Source organism: Coregonus lavaretus, assembly GCF_964263955.1.
Source record: "Coregonus lavaretus genome assembly, contig: HAP1_SCAFFOLD_5515, whole genome shotgun sequence".
Classification (NCBI taxonomy): domain Eukaryota; kingdom Metazoa; phylum Chordata; class Actinopteri; order Salmoniformes; family Salmonidae; genus Coregonus; species Coregonus lavaretus.
The window spans coordinates 17,631-32,264 of NW_028162717.1; the positions used below are offsets into that span (position 1 = coordinate 17,631).

The 14,634-nt window shown below is 44.3% G+C and overlaps 1 protein-coding gene across 1 annotated transcript in view; it reads left to right on the plus strand.

The window, feature by feature from the left end:
- Nucleotides 1-14,137, plus strand: part of LOC311118982 (voltage-gated inwardly rectifying potassium channel KCNH7-like) — a gene marked incomplete at both ends in the record, with an annotated part of 30,041 nt that extends 15,904 nt beyond the window's left edge. Inside the window, 8 exons of the mRNA XM_084193734.1 lie at nt 152-351; nt 2,990-3,242; nt 7,269-7,474; nt 7,619-7,718; nt 8,681-8,962; nt 11,491-11,656; nt 13,007-13,199; nt 13,856-14,137. Of these exons, the coding sequence (XP_084049860.1) occupies nt 152-351; nt 2,990-3,242; nt 7,269-7,474; nt 7,619-7,718; nt 8,681-8,962; nt 11,491-11,656; nt 13,007-13,199; nt 13,856-14,137 (1,682 nt within the window). The remainder of the gene's footprint in view (nt 1-151; nt 352-2,989; nt 3,243-7,268; nt 7,475-7,618; nt 7,719-8,680; nt 8,963-11,490; nt 11,657-13,006; nt 13,200-13,855) is intronic.
- Between the last annotated feature and the right edge of the window lie 497 nt (nt 14,138-14,634).

Here is a 14,634-nt window from a genome sequence, read left to right on the forward strand (position 1 = left end):
AATCACTATTACTGTACAGCCAAGCAGTCCTACCTTATAAGTTATTGTATTACTATATTCCTAGCTACTGATTAATTAAGGGAAATGAGAATATTGCTAACAGTGATGATGACATGATGATCACCTGCCTGGTGTGGTTCTCCCCTCGCAGCCCTGATGTACGCCAGTATCTTCGGTAATGTGTCGGCCATCATCCAGCGGCTGTACTCTGGTACGGCGCGGTACCACCTGCAGATGCTCCGGGTCAAAGAATTCATCCGCTTCCACCAGATCCCCAACCCACTGAGGCAACGCCTGGAGGAGTACTTCCAACACGCCTGGAACTACACCAACGGCATCGACATGAACATGGTGCGAATGGGGGGAGTGTGCGGGGGTTGTGTGGGTAGGTGGGTGGGTGTGGGTGTAGGGGGTTGGGAGGCTGTGTGTGTGCGTTTGTGTGTGTGTGTGTGTGTGGGCAAGTGTGTGTGTTTGAGGCTAATAAGTCTTCCAAGTGAGACTTTAGCTAAAAAAATATATAATATTGGGACGTAACATTATTCTTATGGTGGGATAAGGTAATGCATAATGGTTAAGTTTCAGATTGATGATTCAGATTGCTGCTGTTCTTCAATAGGTTTTGAATGTTCAGCCCCACAGTTTGACGATGCAATTGTGTTACTACATTGCTGTCTTTCTCCTACTTAGCTTCTCGGTGAAGCTGTTCAATGTTTTTTCTGACCTTAAACAACCTTGTCTCCAAGACGGTCCTTCTATTAACATAAAGCCTAGTGTGTTCCCTTAGCAACATGGTTATATGAAATGATTATAATCTTGATTATGATTCTAAACGCTAGAATGAAAGCCATGGATACTGTATGTAAACTGGCTTTTCCCCTGGTGATGTTAACTGTACTTATAGAAACTTGTCTTTTCCATGTCTGCCTCATGTCAAATGGAATGACTTCACCACTCTGGTAAGAGCAGGAGGTACTATGTTCAAAGTTAATAGTGTTCACTTCTTTCCCTCAGAAACGTGTTGTTTAAAAAAAATGGCAGAGTGCAGTAAATCGTAGACCAAGACGTAAATCAAAGAATACATTTATTAAAATCCATCACTTCGTCTTTATAGTCTAGAAAAAAAGCATGTTAATTTGAAGGCATGCTCCCCAGTTACTTTGAAATACTGTAGCCCTCTCTAGATCATGTCATGTATACTGAGTGTAGAAAACATTAAAAACACCTTCCTAAAACTGAGTTGCACCCCCCCCCCCCCACCTTTTGCCCTCAGAACAGACTCAATTCGTCAGCGCATGGACTCTACAAGGTGTTGAAAGCGTTCCACAGGGATGCTGGCCCATGTTGAATCCAATGCTTCCCACAGTTGTGTCAAGTTGGCTGGATTCTGTTTGAGTGGTGGACCATTCTTGATACACACAGGAAACTGTTGAGTGTGAAAAACCCAGCTGTGTTGCAGTTCTTGTCACACTCAAACCGGTGCGCCTGGCACCTACTACCATACCCCGTTCAAAGGCACTTGAATCTTTTGTGTTGCCCATTCAATGGCACACATGCACAATCCATGTCTCAATTGTCTCAAGGCTTAAAAATCCTTCTTTAACCTGTCTCCTCCCCTTCATCTACACTGATTGAAGTGGATTTAACAAGTGACATCGATCATAGCTTTCACCTGGTCAGGTTATGTAATGGAAAGAGCAGGTGTTCTTAATGTTTTGTACACTCAGTATATATACTGACTTCCCCATTGCATGCCAGCCAGTAGTATAACCCTTCGTGCTTCTAGCAGCCCATGTTGTCACTCACAGATTGACTTGCATGTGGCTTGCCACAAGAACACCATTTGCATGAAATCTGTGTATTCAAACACGATCACATAATTTTTAATATGGTAGTTACCAGGCTGTGAATACTGCCATTGGGAGAGGCACAGACAGCCTGGCACTGCCAGGTTTCCCTCCATGTGGGAGGCTTGGCACACATGCCCAGCGATCTTGCACCTGCACTTGCCAAATGTTGTTCAATCTCTCCTTTCCAAAATCTTCTGCTATGATTTTTTCCCCAACTATTGTAAAATAGCCTCTCTTTTTCAAGAAATGTAGACTTGGCCAGATTTTTTTTTTTTACTAAGGACATTGTTTTGTATGTGATACAGAGTAAGGATGTTTTGTTGTTTCATTTTCCCTTTTTGTGTGTTTGAAGCCTTCCCTTGTCCTCTGGTCCCCTGTGATGTCACAGTTCAAAGTCATCTTATGACCGTTAACCTGTAACCTTTGACCCTGTGTGGTGTTCAGTCCTAGGCAAATTACTTGTTTTCCAATTGAGGGCATTAATGTCATGATATTGATGAAACTGAATAATTTAGGTGACATTTTTTCCAGGGAAACAATTTGTATTTAAGCATGTAGTAATTTAAGTAGTTGAAATGTCACTCTTATCCTTATACTCTAAATTACATGACAGGTTAATTCAGTTTTGAGGTAAGTATTTTATTTATTTATTTTGATATTAAATCTGAATCACAGACACTAATGATACCCCACTTAGTGGGGTGAGATAGAAAGCTCCCTCATGAGCACACTTATGCTAATCATTTTGTAATCAAAGGGAAGACGTGTTTCCATGTTTGTTTCCATGTTTTCCTAGTTTGTTGTGTCTTGTATATCAGTGTTGGATATCCATCTGTTTAACCCCACCTGCTAGTACTCTGATTAAAAGCTATGGAAAATACCATAAAAATTCCCTCCTAAAACAGTCACATATGACAATGCAGTATTTAGATTTTGAGAAGACCAAAACACAATTGGCAATTGTATCAACCCACTCTGGATTCCAAACCAAATCTGACTCACAAACACAAACCAAACCCACACCCAAAGATGTCTCGAGATAGTTTGACAGCACATCTCTGATAACACCACAGACACAACATCCATCCCAGTCCTATCTGACCATTCTCCTATTGCTGTGGACGCTCTTTTCGTGCCCCCAGGTCCTAAAGGGTTTCCCAGAGTGTCTCCAGGCTGATATCTGCCTCCACCTCAACGCAAGTCTGCTCCAGGGCTGCAAGGCGTTCCAAGGGGCTACTAAGGGCTGCCTCAGGGCCCTGGCCATGAGGTTCAAGACCACCCACTCCCCACCGGGCGACACACTGGTCCACTGTGGAGATGTGCTTACTGCCCTTTACTTCTTGTCCCGGGGCTCCATCGAAATCCTCAAGGATGACATCGTGGTGGCCATTTTGGGTATGTGCTACACAAATGTTGACGTTGTTTATTATTTCACATTGTTTATTCATATTATCTTTATTTAACCTGGTAGGTTATTGAATACACATTCTCATTTACAATAACAACCTGACGAGAGGTTGCAATTAAAACCAAGTTTCATTGTAAACTTCATTTGACACTTCAGAGGTATGTTGTGCTTTGTGAAAAAGTCCCAAACCAAAATATACAGTAGACACTAGTCACTGCAACAATAACTCGTGTTTTTATTCATGTCGGGGCTGTGGTAGGTGTGCGGCTCTCCAGTAAATTGACACCCTGAAGAATTGGTTACCTATGGCTGTGTGAATACTTAATTACACATTCCCCGGTGGTGAGGATGTTCACAGTACTCAAACACCTCTAATGATTTCCCTCTGCTTTAAGGTCAGCTTAATCAGGCTGTTTGGAAGAGAAACATCCTCTTAGAACAGCAGCACTGCAGGCACACTTTCAAAGACTGTTTTTGTCTCTAAACAGTGCTCCTGGAATTGAATAGTAACACAGTACAGTTCAGGTGTCCCAGTGCTGCACTTCTCATCAATGTGTGTGTGTCTCTTGCCTCTCAGTGTGTGTCTGTATATCCTCTGTGTACTGTCTAGAAGAGGCTGGTCTTGCTATTCTGCTGGGTGGGCAGCTGACATCTCTAATGAGCACAGATTCTCATGGCTCCCTCCAAGAACACACTGTGATAGACACTAGCGCTGTATAGTAGGGTATTCAAGCTGGGAGAAGAGAGACAGGTAAAGGATAAAGAGAGAGAAGGAGAGAGAGAGAGAGGGGAGAGATAGAGGGGGTGGAGGGAGAGATAAAGAAAGAGATGGAGAGAGAGGGGAACGGAGGGTGGTTTATTGGACCATTTATTAAGGTATCTAATTGCCAGCTAAGGGTGATGGAGTGTCTGTGGTGTTAGCAGTCGCTGCTCGCAGGAGATATTGACGTCCCTGGGATGTAATCAAAGTAAATCTCCCCTTCATCTTTCTTTCCCCTCTCCTTTATCTCTCTCCCTCTCTCTCTCTGCGTCAGCCCAGCGCCAAGCAAATGTTACAGGCTAAGCCTTGTATAAACTGCTCATTTTTCACTCAGCCAATGAGCTTTGGTAAAACGCAGCGACACAATAGGTTCATGGGAAGACGGTGGTCGTGTTCCCCTGCTCAGACGTTGCTCATGCATGCCAGATCTTACAGTATGTGATAGCAATCTGGCAGCTGACGTTACAGTTGATGACATGGCAGGCAACCATTGGTTGATGCATGCAACGTCTGAGCAGGGGAACGACGGGTGTGTTGATAGTGATGGGTTAATAAGGACTCAGCACGTTTACCAACGGTAAAGTAACATCAATGCCAATTGCTCTATTTATCGCAGTCAAGTATTTCAATGCAAATTCTATTGTGAATTAGTAATTGCAATTAGTGTGTAATCAACAGAGAGCAATAAACAATTAATTGTATCTGTAATTAAAATCTTGCATCGAGCTTTAATAAATAAGTTAAAATGGTGAAATTACCAGAGGAAAGACTAGGTGCTTGTCCTTACTCTCACCTTAGTGCCTGCCCAGGTTTGGGCAAAGCCATATTTTCATTATTTATCCATGGAGTTCTGGGCCAAGAGCCAGGGCATGCAGTGGGGCATGTATACACACACACACACACACACACACAGTGCAAACTGAAAGGTCTGTGCCTAGGGAAGTCAGGCGTAAAATAATGATAAAACTGAGCCTCTTGGTCGTTCCAGGTCAGTCCTATAGACACATTCACACTATCTCCCTGTTGTCCTATAGTCAGCCATATATACACATTCACACTACCTCCCTGTTGTCCTATAGTCAGCCCTATAGACATTCACAACACCTCCCTGTTGTTATAGTCAGCCATATACACATTCACACTACCTCCCTGTTGTCCTATAGTCAGCCCTATAGACATTCACACTACCTCCCTGTTGTCATATAGTCAGCCATATAGACACATTCACACTACCTCCCTGTTGTCCTATAGTCAGCCCTATAGACATTCACACTACCTCCCTGTTGTCATATAGTCAGCCATATAGACACATTCACACTACCTCCCTGTTGTCCTATAAGGAAGTGGCAGAAGGACAGGTATAACCTTAACAGTGCATTCAGAAAGTATTCCGACCCTTCACTTTTTCCACATTGTTACGTTACAACCTTTTTCTAAAAATGATTAAATCGTTTTTTTCCCTCATCAATCTACACAAAATACCCCATAATGACAAATCAAAAACAGGTTTTTAGAAATGTTTGCAAAAAAAAAAAAAAAAAGGAAATATCACATTTACATTCAGACCCTTTATTCAGTACTTTGTTGAAGCACATTTGGCAGCGATTACAACCTCAAGTCTTCTTGGGTATGACGCTACAAGCTTGGCACACCTGTATTTGGGGAGTTTCTCCCATTCTTCTCTGCAGATCCTCTCAAGCTCTGTCAGGTTGGATGGGGAGCGTCGCTGCACAGCTATTTTCAGGTCTATCCAGAGAAGTTAGATCGGGTTCAAGTCCAGGCTCTGACTAGGCCACTCAAGGACATTCAGAGACTTGTCCCGAAGCCACTCCTGCATTGTTTTGGCTGTGTGCATAGGATCGTTGTCCTGTTGGAAGGTGAACCTTTGCCCCAGTCTGAGGTCCTGACTGGGGCAAAGGCTCTGGAGCAGGTTTTCATCAAGGATCTCTCTGTACTTTGCTCCGTTCATCTTTCCCTCGATCCTGACTAGTCTACCAGTTCCTGTGCTGAAAAACATCCCCACAGCATGATGCTGCCACCACCATGTTTCATCGTAGGGATGGTATTGGCCAGGTGATGAGCAGTGCCTGGTTTCCTCCAGACGTGACGCTTGGCATTCAGGCCAAATAGTTAAATCTTGGTTTCATCAGCCAGAGAATCTTGTTTCTCATGGTCTGAGAGTCCTTTAGGTGCCTTTTGGCAAACTCCAAGCGGGCTTTCATGTGCCTTTTACTGAGGAGTGGCTTTCGTCTGGCCACTCTACCATAAAGGACTGATTGGTGGAGTGCTGCAGAGATGGTTGTCCTTCTGGAAGGTTCTCCCATCTCCAAAGAGGAACTCTGGAGCTCTGTCAGAGTGACCATTGGGTTCTTGGTCACCTCCCTGACCAAGGCCCTTCTCCCCCGATTGCTCAGTTTGGCCGGGCAGCCAGCTCTAGGAAGAGTCTTGGAGGTTCCAAACTTCTTCCATTTAAGAATGATGGAGGCCACTGTGTTCTTAGGGACCTTCAATGCTGCAGACATTTTTTGGTACCCTTCCCCAGATCTGTGCCACAATCCTGTCTCGGAGCTCTAATGACAATTCCTTCGACCTCATGGCTTGGTTTTTGCTCTGACATGCACTGTCAACTGTGGGACCTTATATAGACAGGTGTGTGCCTTTCCAAATCATGTCCAATCAATAGAATTTACCACAGGTGGACTCCAATCAAGTTGTAGAAACATCTCAAGGATGATCAATGGAAACAGGATCCACCTGAGCTCAATATTGAGTCTCATAGCGCAAGGGTCTGAATACTTATGTAAATAAGGTATTTCTGTTTTTATTTTTTTATAAATTTGCAAACATTTCTAAAAACCTGTTTTCGCTTTGTCATTATGGGGTATTGTGTGTAGATTGTTGAGAAAATGCACTGTAGATGACCTCAAAAGACTGTGCTGAGCTGCATTATGGGGAAATACACCAGGTGGTTCAGCTGGTTATGGGTCAAGGCATAGTGTGTCATTACATAGAGTGTCATTATGTGCATGTTATATTTCACCATGTTTATCAAACCTTTATCTTTCTTTCTCTCCCTCTCTCCCTTCCGTCTCCCTCTCCCCCTTTATCTTTCTACCCCCTCCCCCTCTCTCCTCCCTACCTCCCTCTATCTCTCTACCTCCCCTCCCTCTCTCTCTTCCTCTCTCCTCCGTCCCTCTCTCTCTCCCCCCTCTCATTTTCTCCCCACTCCCTCCTCATTCTCTCTCTCTCCCAGGGAAGAATGACATCTTTGGGGAGATGATCCACCTGTACGCCAAGCCGGGGAAGGCCAACGCGGACGTGCGGGCGCTCAGCTACTGTGACCTGCACACTATCCATAGGGAGGAGATCCTGGAGGTGCTGGACATGTACCCCGAGTTCGCCGACTACTTCCTCAGCAACCTGGAGCTGACCTTTAACCTCCGAGATGACAGCGGCAAGGTAAATACAGACAGACGGACGGACAGACACATACGGAAGGACAGAAGAATGGATGGATGGATGGGTGGGTGGGTGGATGGATGGACCATGCGACTGACAAGCAGTACAGATACAATACTAAGTTGTGTATTTGCTTGTATGCAGCCTCAGAATGCAGAGTCAGTCTACCCCTACCCCAGTGATGCTGATGGGGATGACATCAAATGCAAAAGAAGGCTCACTAACAAGCGGAAATCTTCCGCAGGTGAGTTGAGGTAGTTTCTATGGCTACTCTTTTTCAAAACAATTCATTTCAACTGAGCCAGCTTGTTTTATACAATATCATGCATTTTAGTCATTTAGCAGACGCCCTTATCCAGAGTGTCTTATAGGAGCAATTAGGGTTAAGTGCCTTGCTCAAGGGCACATCAACAGATCCCCCCCCCCCCCCCCCTTCATTTACTGGCCCAATGCTTTTAACCACTAGGATACCTGCCTTCATTGAAGTATCTCCAAGTTTGAGAAGACTATTCCTACACAGGGAATAGTTTTAATTTGGCTTCTAAGAGCTCTGTGAGTTGGGAGGCATTGTTGCAACACACCACTCAACAGTTTGGTATCCATTCAAACTAATTCAATTGGTCACCATGGTTACGGGTTTACAGAATATAGTTCCATCTCCTAAAATAAACCCCTCTCCCACCATGTCATGTTGACCTGTACTGTAGATTGTCCAAATGTTTTTGACAGATTATACCACAGATTATACCACATTAAAAGTATAGCAATTAATGTTATACATATTAAACCATATAATATCCTTCAAAGCATGCCAATGGATGTTCTCTCCTGTACTTACTATTTTCCTTCACATCTACTGACAGTTTCCCTCTCTGCTCACCTTCCCTCTGCTTCTGTAAAGGCAAAGTTGCAAGCACACAATGAAATATATAAAGTATCTTTATGGCAGCAATGCTCTAAGGCAGCAGCAGATCTGGCGGGGACCGTTTAGAGCGTGACACCTCCCTATTGTTTGATCTGCCGAGCTGCTGTCTCCCCTGCCTCCCAGAGGAGCTGTCTGTAACAAAGAACCCAGTGTTCCTCCAACACACACACGCATGCACGCACACAGACGCGCATGGATGCACCCACGCACACACACACACACACATAAGATCCTACACACACAGACACACTCACCCTGATTGCCCTCCTCCTTCCCCACAGGGACCCAGATCAAAGAGACGTCGGTGTTCTGCGATGGTGGTGAGCGGGAGAGGCAGCTCTACCCCTCCTCCCAGGCTGTAGCCACCATGGCAGAGGAGAAGAGAGACTCAGCGGAGGAGAGGGAGGAAGAAGAGGAGGAGGGGGAAGAGGAGAGGCCTCTGTGCTCGGGGGGGCAGGGTTACCCCTCGTTGAGGGACCACACCTTGGGACTAGGGCTGGGTGACGTTGTTCCGGACGCGCAGAGAGGCGGGGACAACGTGGAGAGGAACCAGTCTTATGAAGGTACAGTTGGAAGCCTCTAAAGATCCCAATGCTTTTAATGGCTAGGCCATTTTGGCTAGACCAAAAGCTGACACAGCTATTCAAATGAGCTCCACAAGCCTTAAAAGATCAGAAGAACAAATGATATCTTGCAATAACAACCTGGTAAAATAATGTCCATACCAGAAATAACCTTCAGTGAGTGTATGGGTAGCACAGCACCGAAGCCAGAGAGCACAAACCAACCAATGGTCACACGACAAGACATGTCCTTTCAAGCCATTTTCTACAGAATATTGAGTAACTGTACTGTAATTAATTTGGAAAAAGGAAATTACCCTGGGCCTCTGTGCAGGATGTCACACCTATTAAAAATCCAAACAAGGATTAGGGGTCATCGCCACGGCAACTACCATTATAAGAGGATTATAACAACCAACCAGGGTCATTGGTGTGGAAATGTAGGGTTTCGACTAAACTCTGTTAGGTATTTTCATTTACTGTGTATATACTGTTATTCAGTGGTACAAAATGCCTCGATGCTATTATTAAAGCAGAGTGCCTTGACCGAAACAGTATCTATTGTTGTACTGTTCTAGCACAGTGTTAAGGCATCATCTAAAACCAAGCAAAACAGGAAGTAAACTAGCTATAAAATAGAATAAAGCTCCTGGGGCCAGGAGTTTTTCCTGGTTAGGGAACATGTTCACGAAAAACTCCAGGCCCTACATGGTAAATCCTAGCACTGATCCCAGACCAGTTTTGTCTGGAGAGTAAGGAGACAGAAGGACTGATGAGGCTGGCTTCTTACAGGGCATAGGTTAATTTAAGACCTGGCACTCTTACAGGTTTGTGGAAAATCCTCTGTTTCATCCCTTGCCAATTTGCCACCAGATGCCAGCTCATTATCTTGTTGATGCCTGGTTGGCATTAGAGACGGCATGACCTATGGTGACCAGCTTGTGAAAGAGATCATGAGCTTAGCTTGTTTGTTTATGCTTTGTTTATCAGCCCTACACACCTATGGCACAGACACACACACCCACAGCCTCTTTCTCTACTCCCCCAAACACGAGTTTCACAAATAACTCTCTCTCTAACATAGACTACTTTCATTGTAAAATCCTCAACTACTTCTTTAATATGTTAAGATCAATGGTGTGGTAAAAATGATTAAAACTGCCTCGACATGCACCAATCCACTGCAACAATAACAACTGGCTAAATTAAATGACACGTTTCTATTTGCGTTTCCAGGGAATTGCGCTCCGCGATGAACATTCCTGTCAGCATGTGGTGATTTGAGAGTAATATGCTGTAATTCCGTTCTTAAGCGGATGACGATGATTCCTGGTTTGAGTAAGAGGCAGGCAGTGTTGCCGGCTGGATATTGATTCCTGTAATCACCCCAGCATGGAGGCACTATAAATGGTAGCTTCTGCTCTTGACGTCTTTCATTACTGTAAAAGCTATCTTCCAAGCATGATCAACTCAATCACTTCAGTGCTTCGGTCGTCACTAGTTACCACAGCCACAAATTCATAAACACCGCCTATTTCTACAATTTCTCTACTTAAAATGTGATTTTAAACATAACCTTAACCCTAACCACACTGCTAACATTATGCCTAACCTTAAATTAAGACCAAAAAGCTAATTTTTGTTTTCATGAATTTTTACGAGATAGTCCATTTTTACTTTGTGACTGTGGTTTCTAGTGACAACCCAGTGTTTCTCTAGCCTAGTACTGGGTTAAGGTTAGTGTACATGTTTGTTCTAGCCCAGCACTAACACATCTACATATCTAGCCATTGGTTAGTTGAATTGATTGTTTTACTGCTGGGCTAGAACAAACATGTGCAACCTTTGGGGTACACGAGGACTGGAATTTGAATCAACAAATGTGCACATTTTAATTCTAGTCCTGCACTTACACACCTGATTTAAGAATCAAGGGCTGGATGATTGTGGTATTCATTTCTATATCAGGTTTGCTAGTGCTGGGCTAGAACAAAACTGTGCACCCCTGTGGGTCCACAGTACTAGGATTGAAGAACATTGTTGGCATTATAGCGATATAACACTGTGGCAGGCATCTATCAGGTATGTTCTATTCCTATCGACACCCACTCAGTAGCAGTGAAAGACTAGACCAACTTTTTTGTGCCTGAGGGAGAAATGATTGTGGACACAGTGCTGCTATTACAGTTTCTAAAGGCCAGGTAACAATGTGAGTGAGAGAGTGACTGATGCTATAACTGCTGGTTATAGTGGGGCCTAATGTGCCCATTGATCAATTAAATGGTAGCCTTTGACAGGACTGGTGTGGATGAGGGATAGCTATCTAGTCAGTGTTAGTGGCTAGTGCTCCGAACCTTCTCAAACAACTACGGTCATCAGACAATATTGTTGTCTGGCAAAGGCCTGTGAATCATACCTAACTAAAAAGGATTCAATGTTCTGTGGGAAATGACTAGTGCTGTGATTTGGTTGTTTCATAGGTTGATAATGGTTAGTATATAAATGTATTTGTGCATATGTGTGTCTAGACCTGTGTGTGGAGGAGTGGGCGTGCGTGAGGCCCAGGGAAGTGCTGGAGAAGTTGGCCCAGGCCCAGGATGCCCGAAGTGGGGTTGGGGAGGAGGACAGTGAGCCGGACATCACCTACGGAGAGGTGGAGCAACGTCTGGACCTGCTGCAAGAGCACCTAAACAGGTGAGTGGAAGGGGAGAGGCGAAATTGTGATCGTAATTCACCATAAAAAAACGGAAGTTTAACCAAGGCGTTCTGGTGGTAAACAGGACTAAACCATCCTCAAATAACCCCAGCCAAACCATCACTACATCCCATTTCACTATAGACTAGATTCACAGCAAGGTTTTTACAGTACACATCCACAGCAAGGTTTACCATACACATCCACAGTCCACTATATCACACAGAGAGTTGACTTCTGCATATGTTCTGCATGGAATGGATCCAGCTGCTACAGACAGCATCGCCTATTTTTAGCTGACGCCCGTGAGACGCAATCGCAACACAAAGACAGCAGACGTCACGGCAGAGTTTGGAGGAGAGGGGTGGGAGGTAGTACGGGGCAACAGGAGACTGAGGGAGGGGTCACAAAGCCCAAAGTGGGTGGACTCAGTCAGTCCGTCTCTTTATCTTGTTATCTCTCTCTCTCTCTATATATATACGTTCCGTCTATATATAGCCTATGCTCTCTTTCTCTCACTTTTTTTTCTCTCTCTACTGTATCTTCCCTCTCTCTTTCCCTCCTCCCACTGGAAGTGGCGGTTACAGACTGGCCACCTCAGGCTCTTTGCAGGCATACGTCGCTCTCATTTCTCCTTCTTTAGGGAGGTAATGGGCAGACGCCTGGCCACTCAACAGACATGGCCGCCACACTACCCTGCCTCATCTAGCTGGAGCACGCCTGCCGGGGGTGTTGATCGGCTCAGATTGTCTCACAGCTCAACAGCAACTGTGACAAACACTGGCTTGTTCTCGGTCCGCAGTGCTCTGAAGGCAGTATGGGTGTGTCTTTTCTAGATACAGTATGCAGGTCTATGTGTTTTTCTCATTGGAAATAAATAAATTAAAGTGATATATTTAAATATTGGCTTTTCGATACCTTGAAGGTGTTGTATGCAAAACTGGAGAAAAATCAAGAAATTATTATTCACAAAATAGAGAAACACACATAAAAAGAAATTGTGATGAAAAAAGGTCTGAAACAGATAAAGGTGTGCTATAATACAGGTATGCTGCCCTAGTGTCTTCTCTGAATTGTATGGGTTGGGGCTCCCTCTGGTGTTTGCATTGAGTATTACTGACTGCGCTCTCCCAACACAACCCCAGACACATGCATAAAACAAAACCTAGCTAAAGCTAATACATAGCTAATACATCAATGACCTATTTTAAGATGTTCAAACTTTTACATAAATCACGCATTGACGCCAATGGCAGATTTGTTTTCAAAAATGTGAGTGATGCATGTGGATCTCAAGCTAGGACCCACCCCTGACGCTGTCTCCCTGGCTCTCCCCACCCACCATCCAGGCTGGAGTCCCAGATGATGTCAGACATCAAGGCCATCCTCCAGCTGCTGCAGAGGCAGATCACCGTGGTTCCCCCGGCCTACAGCATCGTCACCTCCAGTCCAAAGTACCAGAGGCCTGCCATCAGGGTGCAGCCTGTTTCTGCCATCAGGATCACAGAGCCTCAACACAGCCTCAACCCTGCACCACCACAGGTATACTGAACCAGCCCAGGTGAACAAATACAGTCTACACTAGCCCTCAGAGCTATATACTGTTTTATACATAATGGCTCTGTGTATACTGGCTAGGCACATTACACTCCCTGTCTATATACTGGTCTATAGGTGCATTATCCCTGTCTGTTCTGTATACTGACAGATGGTTACATTATCCCTATGTGTGTATTGGACACTACAGAAGTCAATATCCCTGCCTGAAGTTGTTTGTTCTCAGTTTGCTGACCAGCCTGGTCTCAGAGCAAAACGTATTATATTTTACTAAAATCCATTCCACTCCATTTAGTGTGATGTGTTACATTACACTGACTAGACGTAACATAGTAAACGTAAATCGCATGTTCACTAACCCTTCCCCTAACCCTATAACCTAACCCGAACCCCTAACCTAACGTAGCATATCATACTAAAGCAGTCAAACGTAATATATCATACTAAACGTGTCAAATGCGATCAAGAAATAGGATACTATACATCATACAATTCTTATTATATTGTACGACCGTTATTACATTGCTCGGCCAATGTAATGTAACCTAACGTTAAGAAACATATCATACTAAATGGAGTGGCACAGATTTAAAAATATATATATTTTGCTCTGAGACCAGGTTGTGCTTACTGCTTCACAGAATCCTGAGACGGAGAAGCCCCTGAACAAATCCAAAGAAACCATGTCAGGCCAGGGTCCCACGGAAATGCCCCCGGAAGAGGACCTCAGGGCGGGACTGCTAGAGAAGGACACAGAGCCCAGACACATACAAAACAAAATTGACTCTCCGGAGCAACAACAACAACCTAGAGCCCTCTTCCCCTCCGCCAGACAAGCCTCGCTCCCCGACGCATCACCTGAAAATTCTGAAACGTCAGGACTCCACAGGCCGGCATCCGATCCTGGGCTTCTGGGAAAGTAGGCCCTTTCGCCTGCCTGCGCCCCTCTTTCTCACTACGGAAAACTAGGGCTTCTCTCAAAGTTTGACTCAGGGTCTTAGAAGGAGACTGTATATGCAAGGAATACTGGCAACTTTCTTCCATTCCTTTTCCAATATTTTCTGCCGGTCTCCGATTTAGATGTATTATAAAGTACATTTATACAGAGGTATTTATACCGTATATTATTGATATATGTAATTATCTACCATGTACATATTTCAGATGTAACACTGCCAGCAACACAAAAGGCACCTAACATGCTTGTTCTTCCAAGAGAGAGAAATGCATGTTTTGGAAGTGTTTTTCTGTTGCATGTTCAAAACACAACACATCTCATGCACTGTCATGGTGTGAGGTCGGCATGCTTTCAGAGTAATGAGTATCCGTTTTATAATTATTCCCAATCGATGGGGACAAAGCTACTTGAAACTCTCTTTCAAAGGCATTTTCAATCTGAAAATAAGTGTGCCGTTTTAAA